Here is a 12,983-nt window from a genome sequence, read left to right as displayed (position 1 = left end):
CCATTACCAAACAACGTCTTCCTTGTAATCCTTTTTTGACAGGCAATCACCTCCACTTTCCTTCTAAGCTTGTCATTCAGATAACATTTCAGTTGTTGCTACGTGCTAATCTCTTCAAGCAAAACACGACAAATAGAGAATTGAATGATTGAATCCCACTAATCACCAACTAGGGTGTGTGTATCATTCATATATTCATGATATTCTAGTGATGCAAGTCTCTTTATTCAAATGAAAAAAAGATAAAAAGGGTATGAACAAAGCGCAAAGAGGAAGATGAGAAAGAAGAAAATAAGGGCCACACGAAAGAAGAGGATGAACAAAAATAGAGCAGTGACTGCTTGTAGGAAGTAGAAAATGGGACAGTCCTAAATTATGATCATTGTTAGCTAGCTTTCATTCTACTTGAAGATTCATAAATAGTTAGCCAGCTTTTGTAAGAAAACCAAAACAGTGAGATAACAAATTATATGTTAGCTAATTTAAACAATAGTGTAAACTAGCAATCAGAAACACTAAATGAAGAACAAAAGAGGAAGAAACCAAATTGAAATAAAAAACCCGAGGCCTGAACAAAAATAGTCTCCTTAAAATAGATTTACCACCTTTACGGAGTGCTTAAGGTTTGCTAGTATCTGTTTCCCAGGATGCATCGGGTACGATTTTCCAGTTAAGCACAGGCTGAAAATTCCGGCGAACCACAACAGTGAATTCGATCAGAAAAAATAAACGAAGAAGGAAGGAAGGAAAAAAAATAAGTGCTCTTGGTGCTGATTTTCAGAGTGTCCAAAAAACAGAAGAGGAAGTGCCTTTTTATAGCCATGTGAGGATGGAACAGTAGTTCTGTATTGAATTTCCGAATTCAATTTATGTTAATAATTTGCTGTAACAGCCAAATCAATTCCATGAATTGATTTCAAAATTGAATTCAAAAAATAAAACGCGAATAACAGCTAAAATAATTGTAAAAGCTGTCACCAATTCTTTGAATTCACATGAACTGTTACAATAAAAAATTCAAAAGGAATTAGAAACGTGCCTAGCTTGCATGGACGATTTTGGGCTGACATTCATGTACGGAGGACGCGCGGGCGCACACGAGTTCAATCAAATCGGTCTTGGATTCGCACCCCCCCTGCGCACGCGCGTGTGGAGAGAGCCTCTATCCTTATAATCCTTACCCATGCATGGTTAAGTGTTTATATATATACACTAATTCCTAGGCTTCTTTTTCCCATGTGGGATAAGCTTCATTTCCTTTCAAATTTCTAACTCCAAGGGTGAACCTTGAGAGACAATTTCTCATTCACCCAAGCACCATTTTGAGAAAATAAAATTATACTATTGAAGTATCAACGGAGTAGAATCTGAACCTCACAATATTTCCACTTTCGTTAAGTGGGACCCACTCAAAATAGCATGTTATGCTATTTTTTCAACAATCCCCCACATGAATGAAAATTGGCAGTAAAAACAAGAAAACCTCTAAATTGTGACATCAAAACCATTTTTGACTCTTAATGATTGAGTTTATTGGAATGATACCTAGCACAGGATAGGTAGGTGTTATCCTTTGAACCTTCCCTTGTAATAGTATAATTACTTTACTAGCTGATCGGTAGACGCGATGTCTTTGAACTGTTCTGCCATTAGTGTAAACGATCATATACTACACATAGGTATTTCTCCTAACACTGTTCAGTTCTCATGATTATGTTCGTTTTGGCCTTGAACATCTGCCTAGTTCTGCAAGAGTTTCTAAGAGCTGAACCCTTTATAGCTCCCTTTGAAGCGGCCCCACTTCTCTCTCACATAGGTGATATCTTAATTAAGAGTAACCCGCATTACTCCGCTCGAATTTTCGACGCATAAGAATCATTAAGAGCCTAGCTCAACCTTATTCCCCACGGGTATCACTGTTTCATCATAGGAATGGTCAATGAAGTAATCCTCTCAAGAGAATGACCCCCATAGTGATCCATCTTTAGTCTTTAACAAATAGGTTGTCCAATTAAACCTAGATCTTGGGATCTCCAGTCTACTAGGTTAGGTTTTCCTTCGTTATTGACTAATCAATCTATAGGTTTTAATCCCATCCCCCTCGATGATTTTTCTACTAGCTCTCTATTTAACCCTTTGGTTAGCGGATCCGCTATGTTATCCTTTGACCTTACATAGTCAATAGAAATAACTCCAGTAGAAATACGTTGTCTAATGGTATTATGTCTACGACGTATGTGTCTGGACTTACCATTATACATATTTTTTTGTGCCCTACCGATAGCTGATTGACTATCGCAATGTATACAAATCGTAGGCACATGCTTTGGCCATTTTGGAATACCTTCTAAAAAATTGCGCAGCCATTCTGCTTCTTCACCACATTTATCTAATGCAATGAATTCAGATTCCATTGTAGATCTAGCAATTACTGTCTGTTTAGAAGATCTCCATGATACAGTTGCACCTGCTAGTGTAAACACATAGCCGCTAGTAGATTTTGAATCTTTTACATCTGATATCCAGTTAGCATCACTAAATCCTTCTAATACTTCTGGATACCTAGTATAGTGCAGTCCATAATTACGAGTATATCGAAGATACCTAAGTACTCTTACGATAGCTTTCCAGTGATCAGTTCCTGAATTACTCGTATATCTACCAAGTTTGCTTACTGTATAGGCTAAGTCTAGTCTGGTACAATTTGTTAAATACATCAGACTACCTATTATTCTAGCATATTCAACTTGAGAAATACCCTCTCCTCTGTTTTTCGATAGATGAATACTAGTATCTAATGGAGTTTTAGACATAGTATTATCCTCTTTATTAAATTTCCCAAGAATTTTATCTACATAATGAGTTTGACTTAAAATAAGTCCATTAGAAACCCTTGAGATTTTAATTCCCAAAATGACATCTGCAAGACCCATGTCTTTCATGTCAAACTTAGACTTCAACATATTCTTGGTAGATTTAATCATGTCATCATTACTCCCAACAATGAGCATGTCATCAATATATAAACATAAAATGACATAGCCATTTTCTGTTTCTTTGACATAAACACATTTGTCACACTCGTTGATCTTAAAGCCACTTGTGATCATCGTATGATCAAATTTCTCATGCCACTGTTTCGGTGCTTGTTTCAAGCCATATAATGACTTAACCAATTTACAAACTTTCTTTTCTTGTCCTGGAGCTATAAAACCTTCAGGTTGCTCCATGTAGATTTCTTCATCTAAATCTCCATTTAGAAAAGCCGTTTTTACATCCATTTGATGTATCTCGAGATTGCGCAAAGCTGCAATTACTATTATCATCCGCATGGAATTTATTCTCGTAACAGGAGAATAAGTATCAAAATAATCAAGGCCTTCTCGTTGCTTATAACCTTTAATTACAAGCCTTGCCTTGTACTTATCGATTGATCCATCGGCTTTCATTTTCCTTTTGAAAATCCACTTATACCCCAAAGGTTTACATCCTGGAGGAAGATCTACTAGCTCTCAAGTATGATTTTGTAAAATGGATTCAACTTCACTGTTAATGGCTTCTTTCCATAAAGTGCCTTCAGCTGAAGTTACAGCCTCTTTGAAGCTTTGAGGTTCATTTTCTAGCAAATACGTCAGAAAGTCTGGACCAAAAGACTTTTCTATTCTAGCTCTTTTGCTACGTCTAACCTCAATTTCTTGTTGTTGTTCTTCTTCTGGTGCTTGATCATTTTCTTCATTTTCAAGTGTTGTTTCATGAAATTGTTCCAATTCTCTCGATTCCACTCTAGAATTGCAAGGAAACACATGTTCGAAAAACGATGCATTTCTTGATTCTATTATTGTGTTTTTGTGGACATTTGGAATTTTAGACTCATGCACCAAAAATCGATATGCACTACTATTTTGTGCATAACCAATGAAAATGCAATCAACAGTTTTTGGTCATATTTTCACTTTTTTATTTAAAGGAACCACTACTTTAGCAAGACACCCACACACTCGTAAGAATTTATATGAAGGTGATCCACCTTTCCATAGCTCATACGGGGTTTTATCTTCTTGCTTTCGGGGTATCTTATTTAATAAATAATTAGCTGACAAAACAGCTTCTCCCCACATATTCTGGGGTAACCCAGAACTTATCAACATTGCATTCATCATTTCCTTTAAAGTTCGATTCTTTCGTTCTGCAATCCCATTAGATTGAGGTGAATATGAAGCCGTGATTTGATGTATGATTCCACTTTGTTCACATAGTGACATAAACGGAACAACATACTCACCACCACAGTCACTCCTCAATTCTTTGATTTTTCTATTAAGTTGATTCTCAACTTCATTTTTGTAGAGAATAAACTTTTCCAAAGCTTCATCTTTGCTTTTCAACAAATATACATAGCAATATTTTGTGCAATCATCTATAAAGGTAATAAAATATTCATTACCACCTCTTGTTTGAATGGATTTAAAGTCACAAATATCACTATGTATTAAATCAAGTGGTTGGGTGTTTCTTTTAATTATTTGGAAAGATGACCTAGTTAGTTTTGCCTCAACACAAGTTTAACACTTATGTTTCAAATCAATTTGGAAATTGGGAATATGCTTCATGTTAATCAATTTACCCAAAGAATTAACATTAATATGTCCTAATCTACTATGCCAAAGATTAGAAGACTCAAGCAAATAAGCAGAAGATGTAGCTTTATTATTAATTGTTGGTTTCAAAGTCATTACCTCTTTCCCAGAAGTCATCTTCAAAATCACCTTCCCTTGACCCTCAATCTCAGACGTAGCCGAATTCCCCATGAATAGCTTCTCTCCATTGCTAACTGCTTCAAATGAAGTGAACAACCCTTTGTCCGAGCAAACATGTCTAGTTGCTCCTGTATCTATCCACCATTCTCTTGGATTAGAGCCAACCAGATTCACTTCTGAAACCACTGTAGAGAGGTTTATGTCTGAAACATGTTGAGTGATGTTTTCCACCACATTCGCCTCTCGCTTCTTTTTAGGCAATCTACAATCCGAAGCCTTGTGACCCATCTTATCACAATTATAACATTTTCCTTGAAACTTTGTTTGTTTCTTGGAAATTCCTCCTTTAGGACCCAATTTGTTTTTTATTTTTAGGTCCATGTTCAACAAAATTTGCATTTGCCATAGAAATAACCCCTCTTCTCTCAGCATTTCTGTTGTCTTCCTCAATTCTGAGCTTAACAACCAGCCCTTCTATATTCATCTCCTTTCGTTTATGCTTCAAATAGCTCTTGAAATCTTTCCAAGCAGGAGGCAACTTTTCAATAATTGCGGCAACTTGAAAAGTTTCACTTAAATGCATCCCTTCCGCAAGGATTTCAGATAATATAATTTGAAGTTCTTGTACTTGACTTATTACTGTTTTAGAATCCACCATTTTAAAATCTAGGAAGCGACCAACAACAAACTTTTTGGTACCCGCATCCTCGGTTTTATATTTTCGGTCTAAGGATTCCCATAGCTCCTTGGCTATTTTCTTTCCTATGTATACATTATACAAGGAATCACTACGGCCATTCATTACATAATTTTTACACAAAAAATCCGAATGGTGCCATGCATCAATTGCACTTGCAACTTGAATATCCGTTTCACCCTCTTTGGGCTTAGGAGCATCCTCGGTCAAAAACCTCGCAAGGTTCAACGTGGTCAAGTAAAAGAACATCTTTTGCTGCCACCGTTTGAAATTTTGGCCATTGAATTTTTCAGGCCTTTCCGCATGATTGACAGGAATTGCCACAGAGGTTGGTTCCTTCACAACAGATGGTGCAGCAACAGGGACATACGGAATGTCATCAACAATTTCAGTTGCCATCTCAATGATAATTATAAATCTGTTTTAAGATTGTAAGAAAACCAAAACAGTGAGATAACAAATCATATGTTAGCTAATTTAAACAATAGTGTAAACTAGCAATCGAAAACACTAAATGAAGAACAGAAGAGGAAGAAACAGAATTGAAATAAAAAACCCGAGGCCTGCACAAAAACAGTCTCCTTAAAACAGATTTACCACCTTTACGGAGTGCTTAAGGTTTGCTAGTATCTGTTTCCCAGGATGCAACGGGTATGATTTTCCAGTCAAGCACAGGCTGAAAATTCCGGCGAATCACAAAAGGAATTAAAAATGTGCCTAGCTTGCATGGACGATTTTGGACTGACATTCGTGTACGCAGGACGCGCAGTCGCACACGAGTTCAATCAAATCGGTCTTGGATTCGCACCCCCCCTGCGCACGCGCGTGTAGAGAGAGCCTCTATCCTTATAATCCTTACCCATGCATGGTTAAGTGTTTATATATATACACTAATTCCTAGGCTTCTTTTTCCCATATGGGATAAGCTTCATTTCCTTTCAAATTTCTAACTCCAAGGGTGAACCTTGAGAGACAATTTCTCATTCACCCAAGCACTATTTTGAGAAAATAAAATTATACTATTGAAGTATCAACGGAGTAGAATCTGAACCTCACAATATTTTTCACTTTCGTTAAGTGGGACCCACTCAAAATGTGCTCTCAAAATAGCATGTTATGCTATTTTTTCAACAACTTTCAACTTCAAGGATTGCATATTTCATTAGCCAACTTCTTTATATTAATTAGATTCTGATATAAAGTGGACTTGGATATATATCATGAATTACTTTGACAAAAGTATTCTTCACAAAGATTCTTTGCCTTTCTGGCATAGTCCTCACAGATAAAAGATTTCAAGCGGAATACATATTGATCGAACACATGTAAAGGGATAAATCGGCAGTCAATTTGATTATGATTCAGGAATATATTGGAGTAGAAAAGTGTTAAAGAGAGAGATACAAGGGAATATAAAACTACTAAAGAGACAAAGCACTGACAGAAGACTATGATACTGATTTTTTTTTTCTGAGGAGGTAAATTTGAATTGTACAAGAGAAGCTTTATTAATAAAAATTTAAAAAAAGAAAAAGATTTACTTACTCAGGAAAAATGTAATGAGCCTTACTCTTATAAAAAAGACTAAGAACAAATCAATGGAGAATAATTGCGAAAATAAAAACCATGCATGCATGCAAAGAATAAAGAAATCATAAAGTTATGCAAATCTATAACTAGGTAAAGAAATTTTTTGAGTGCGGAAGATGCTGATGATTTCCTTTTTTCAATTAAGTGAATTATCTAGCACTAATTTATCAATATTTAATTATATCCACTTTGTGCCAAATTTCACTACTACAAAATTTATCAATAATGACGTTTCTAAACGACATAAGATGACAGTTTTAAAACCGTCATCTTAGGCAGCGACATTAAAAGGAGTGTATTTTTTATGACGGTTATTATACTAAACAGTCATTATTTACAATATCTACATAAGTTTTAATGACGGGTTTTTACATAAAACCGTCATTAAAAAAGTATCTTTAATAACGGTTTTTTGATAAACCGTCACCTTTAATGACAGTTTTCTGATGAACCGTCATTAAAAGGTACTTTTGATGACAATTTTTTGATAAATCGTCATTAATTCCCATTTACTTTAAAAGAATATATATTTTTAGTGACTTTTTTTTTTAAAAAACCATCATTGAATATTTATATTTAATGATGGTTTTGTGTTATAACCGTCATCTTATGGTGAGTAGTATGACTATTTTTAATTACAGTTCTAACCAAAATGGTCATTGTATGTTAAATTTGATGACCGTTTTCACATAATAACAGTCATCTTTTTGTTGTTGATTATAAATAATAATAATAATAATAATAATAATAATAATATTTTGTAATTTAAGAGCCATTTCAACTCTGTTTCAATTGCAATTTCTCATTAAATTCACTTAAATGTCTCATGTACAAAAAATAGCTTTACAAAAAAATTTAGCACAACAAAACACAAATTAGCTTCTACATCAAAATTTCAAAAACTCAACCATTTCAATCCTGAAGTTCACTACCTCGTAACCAAAGAATTAACGTGCTTAGATGTCTTGTAAAAATGTATTAATTACCAAAGGGGAAAAAATTAGCTTGTACATAATTAAAAAAAATATAGAAAAAGAGGAAACAACACCTAAAAATTCTAAGGTTTTGTTTTAGCTACAAAATAACACCCATAAAAACTTTCAGGTACTATTTGTCTCTGTTAGTTACTTTTTCCTTCAAATTTTCTATCACTCTCTAGCTTATCAAACACAATATTTTAATAATTCTTTCATTCTCCATTGCTCAGACTACTATACTTATATAGAGAAGGCAAAGAAAGAAAATTACAAACTAACTGAAACATATAACAATTTTATACAACTTGTATTAAATCAGTGTAGGATCTTGCTTCTAATAATCCAATTCCACTTCTAAGTCTTCCAAAATTACATTAAACTACATCAAAATAAAATAAGAAATAGAAATAAAAATATATATTTCATACCTTTAAGATCATTTTTGAAAAAAAATGCAGAGGATCCGGTATAACATTTGCAAACACCATTATATGCTTTGAGATCAAATATTAAATAACAATTAAAAAAAATGTATGGTTATAGAGTTTCAAAAACCTGAAGATAAATATACAAAATTAATCTTATATGATGAGCCAATGAACCATGACCAAAATAATTAAGTAATTGCTCTGCTGGAGATGAAAAGTTTCTTATACAAAATTATAATACGTGGGGTCCATAGAGGCTCTTTTGCTAAAGCATATCGCTTAATATATATAAACTAAATTAAAGGAAATTTGTTCCAAAATGATATAATTAATTACAGGCATCATCATTAAGATAAGCAAAAAGATGATACAATAATTAATGATTGAAAAATTATCAACCATATACCCTTAAATGACACTCATATCAAACGTGCTACAATACTTTTCAAGTGTATCACTCGTATACCCTAAGTTGACAAAAGGCCTCTACCGTCCACCAAATCGTTTACTGCCGTTAAGACATGCTGACGTCATAGGGGTAAGATAGTCTTTTACTAAAGAAGAGGCTGCAAAGAAAGATATGTCGTTTTTGTTGGACAAAATGACGTCGTTTTAATACCCCAAAAACGTTGCCGTTTCACTGTAACTAAAAATAAATAAAAAAACTGACGTCGTTTTTTTCCAATCTTTAAAAAAAAATGTCGTTGCTGTTTCACTGTAACTCAAAGACAAAAAGAGAGAAGTGGTCCATTCTCCCCATTCTTTATTGACATCGAGAGAAGTTTGCATGCATATGAACAAGCGGTGCAAGATTGTATGCATGCTTGCCATCGTTTTACAAAAAACCCTCAATATTTGACCATCAATCAAGTTTAAGTGATAACTGTGGAGATTGATTTGGACTTTGACAGAAGCGTAAGTTGATTTCGAACGAAGCTAGCGAGCGAAGTATCGCATTGCAGGTATGTTCATATATAATTTTTTTTCATGCAATATATCTTTTATAGTCAATAGATGTAAGAAATAATTTGAAATTATTCGAATTTGTGAGAATTTAATTTCTGTTACAAACCCCAGAATATAGAAAACGAATAAATAAGCAGGGGTTTTTTTTGGGTTATTTATATTCTTATGTAATCAACGTTTTAGGTTTATAAAAGTGCATTTAGATGGTAAATGATATCAGTTCTAGTTTTTGCATATTGAGGGTCTGTTTTATGGTAAACTATGTCAGTTTAGGGTGTTGTTGTTACATGTATTTTGTTAAAACTAATTGGGGCTTTTTTCAACTTGTGGACTGTTGAGTATTGTATGATATTTATTTCCTACGCTGTGTTTGAAAAGCTTAAGGGATCCATTTTTAAGTACATTGTGTTGTTTTTGGGATTACAGTAGACATGTCAACAATGGAACTAGTGATTTATTTCAAAGGACAAAAACATCATGTCGGTATGATTAACCCTGAAGATTGGACTATTGATAAAATAAGGGCTAAGGCATTGAAGATAATTATTGTGCATGGGTTAGATACAGTTGGCAAAATTTTATTGACTGTTATGAACCCAGAGAGTAAAGTCAGGGTTGTGTTAGATTCTAAATTTGGGATGAAATGCTTATTTGGGTTTCATAATTTAATGGGTGTTACTACATTTGAAGTTGAAGTCGTGCTTGTTTTATGCCCTCAAAATCCAGATGCTCTGTTAATACAATCATTAATGTTTAACTTAGGAGTACAATTGTCTTCAGAAGTTATAGATATATTGAATGATCAAGCTACATCAGAAGTTAGTCATACAATTCAAGAAGAGGGGAGTAACAGAAATGAATTCGATGATATGCAAAGGAGTTATGGACACAAAGCTACTGCAACTATTCATGAGGCTGAAATTAATGAAGATTAACCATTATTAGATTGGTCAGACAAAAGGATTAACAGTGATGGTGAGGAACCTGTTGTGCAACCAATACCTACTATGCTTGTTGATGATATTGTGTCTTTTGAGGACAATGATGATAGTGAGGGCAGTGAGGACAACCAATGCGGGAGTGATAGCGATAGAGATGGAGATGGTTTACTAAATGATGACACTAGGGCAGTCGAAATGGCTGTGGACTCTTCTGATGATGACATCAATGTTGGCAACATGAAGTTTACAAAATATTTAGAAAAACATGAGTATAAATTAAATGTTGATGGGATACATAGGCTGAGATTAGGTGATGTGTTTAGGGATGTGAGTCATTTTAGACAAGTGTTACATGAGGTTATGATTAGGAAAGAGTTTAATATTAACATAAAATATAGCGAACCACGGAGATATTATGCAACTTGTAAGGAGGCTGGTTATCCATTGTTTGTTAATGGTGCAAGACTAAATGATAGGGATGGTTTTTGGCTGCGGAAATATCACAAAAAGCATGAGTGCAAGCTTACCAAGAAATATGTGAAAGTTACTTCAACATGGATTGCTGAAATGATAAAAGGACATGTTGCTATTGATGCAAATGTCAATATATCTCTTTTCAAGAATTATAAGCAAGAAAAATTCAGGTTGAAGATTGAGAAGCTCACAATGTATAGGGCTAGAGAAAAAGCAAGGATTCTAGTATATGGTGACCATTCGAAGAGCTATGAGAAATTGTTTCAGTATGCTGCAGCTATTCATCGGGCTGAGCTAGGAGCCATTTGCAAAGTGTTATGTGATGCAGTCACTGTTCTTGAGAAATGTTTATTTCAAAGATTTTTTGTTGCATTTCTTGCACAAAGAAATGCTTTTCTGAATGGCTGTAGACTGTTCATTGGAATCGATGGGTGTCACCTAAAGGGAAAATTTGGTGGAGTATTGTTGGCTGTTGTTGCTTCAGATGCTAATAAAGGGATTGTCCCATTGGCATTGTGTGTATGCGAAATTGAGAACACAAAAATATAGATCTGGTTTCTTGATCATTTGCATAGTTACTTAGATGATGGAAGGCAAGTAACATTTATTAGTGATAGGTAAAAAGGGTTGTTGAATGCAATTCCAAACACATGGCCTACTGCCTATTATAGGGCATGTTGTAGGCATGTGTATGCTAATTTTACGAAAGAACATGCTGGTGCCAACTTGCAGACTCTTTTATAGAAGGCAGCAAAAAGTAGTAACAAGTATGATTATGAGGAGGCAATGGCACATATCAAAGAGGAAAAGTTACAAGCATATAATTGGTTGGAAAACGAGCTGCAAGGATACACTTGCTCTATGGATGCATACAACAGAAAGTGCAAGGTAGAAAGGACTGACAACAATGCCTCCGAGTGCTTCAACAGTTGGATTCTGCATTACAGAGACAGGCCTGCTTTGTCAATGCTTGAGGAAATTAGATACAGACTGATGAAAAGATTTACAAAGAGAATAAATGAGGGAAATACTTGGCAAAAAACTATTGCTCCTAGAATCTACAAAGAGTTGGATCAAACCTACAAGAAAGGAGAGAAAATGATTGTGCAATCCTCGGGAAACTTGAATTTTCAAGTCATGGATAAATCTTATTATCCAACTAGGAGGTTTATAATGAAATTAGAAGACAAGACGTGTGATTGTGGGCATTGGGAAATTACCGGCTTACCTTGCTCTGATGCTATGGCTGCCATAGGCTATGCAAGGCATGAAATTGAGGAGTATATTCCATTTTACTTTAGCAAGCAGGCCTACATTAATACATATTCAGTTATGTTTAGTCCAATTCCCGATGAGCGGACATGGAAGCATGGTGATAGGCCCCTAATTGATCCCCCAATTGTGCGGAAAAAGATTGGAAGGCCAAAGAAATGCAGGAAGAGAGCAACCACTGAACCTAAAAAACGCAGCAGGAGATTCTTTATCAATTGCTCAATTTGTGGTGGCTCGAACCACAATGTAAGATCTTGTCCATTAAGACCATCGGTTGTAAGGGCAACCGAAGCTACAAGTACTAATTCTCAGGTATCTATTTGGTCCATCAGTTTTATTTATTTATGTTTATTTATTGTCATCTAACACAGAAGTTATGTTTTTTCAGGTGTCAATTGGAAATTCTTCAGGCCAGCCAGCAGAACCATTAAGCCAGCCATCAAAGGCAACCAGAACGAGAAATACAACGAGGAAAGACCAACCAAGTGATCGAAGTAAAAGCTCCAGTGCTAGATCGATGAAAAGAAAAAGTACAAATGTTGTTGGAGTTGTTAGAACAAGCAAAAAACGAGGTTGAATTTCTTTTCTTTTTGTTCATATTTCATAATGCATATAAGGAGCTTAATTTATTTTCTTTTTCGTGATATAGGAAAGACTTCACATGTCAACCTATCCCAAGTCAGCCAATCGCAGAATCCATCACAAGCGTCCACTATCATAGGTGCTTTGTAATGAGTTTGATGCTCACTTTGCAATGTTTTGCTGGAAACAATCTATCAACTTCAATTTCCTAAACTATTATGCTAGTTATATGATTTGAACTGAACTTAGTTATGCTCTTGCTTGAGCTAAGCTATTGAAATGGTTTTTGGAACATGTAT

At 34.7% G+C, this 12,983-nt stretch overlaps 2 protein-coding genes across 2 annotated transcripts; both read left to right on the top strand.

The window, feature by feature from the left end:
- The first annotated feature begins 10,422 nt into the window (after positions 1-10,422).
- LOC112097284 lies at positions 10,423-11,379 on the top strand. Its single transcript, XM_024182469.1, has one exon. It carries the CDS (start codon positions 10,423-10,425, stop codon positions 11,377-11,379), a length of 957 nt encoding a protein of 318 aa, XP_024038237.1.
- A 237-nt stretch (positions 11,380-11,616) lies between these two features.
- LOC112097283 lies at positions 11,617-12,679 on the top strand. The gene is made up of 2 exons (XM_024182468.1): positions 11,617-12,414; positions 12,491-12,679. The coding sequence occupies exons 1-2, from the start codon at positions 11,617-11,619 to the stop codon at positions 12,677-12,679; spliced, it is 987 nt and encodes a 328-aa protein (XP_024038236.1).
- The last annotated feature ends 304 nt before the right edge of the window (positions 12,680-12,983 follow it).

The sequence above is a fragment of the Citrus clementina genome, unplaced genomic scaffold, assembly GCF_000493195.1.
Source record: "Citrus clementina cultivar Clemenules unplaced genomic scaffold, Citrus_clementina_v1.0 scaffold_6, whole genome shotgun sequence".
Classification (NCBI taxonomy): domain Eukaryota; kingdom Viridiplantae; phylum Streptophyta; class Magnoliopsida; order Sapindales; family Rutaceae; genus Citrus; species Citrus x clementina.
This window is presented reverse-complemented; position numbering and strand designations above follow the sequence as displayed.

What these genes read in the sequence shown, in the direction of transcription:
- LOC112097284 (XM_024182469.1), top strand. Translation starts at nt 10,423, where the DNA reads ATGCTTGTTGATGATATTGTGTCTTTTGAGGACAATGATGATAGTGAG.
- LOC112097283 (XM_024182468.1), top strand. Translation starts at nt 11,617, where the DNA reads ATGGCACATATCAAAGAGGAAAAGTTACAAGCATATAATTGGTTGGAA. An exon ending in CTACAAGTACTAATTCTCAG is followed by an intron (nt 12,415 to 12,490) that starts GTATCTATTTGG and finishes ATGTTTTTTCAG; the next exon opens with GTGTCAATTGGAAATTCTTC.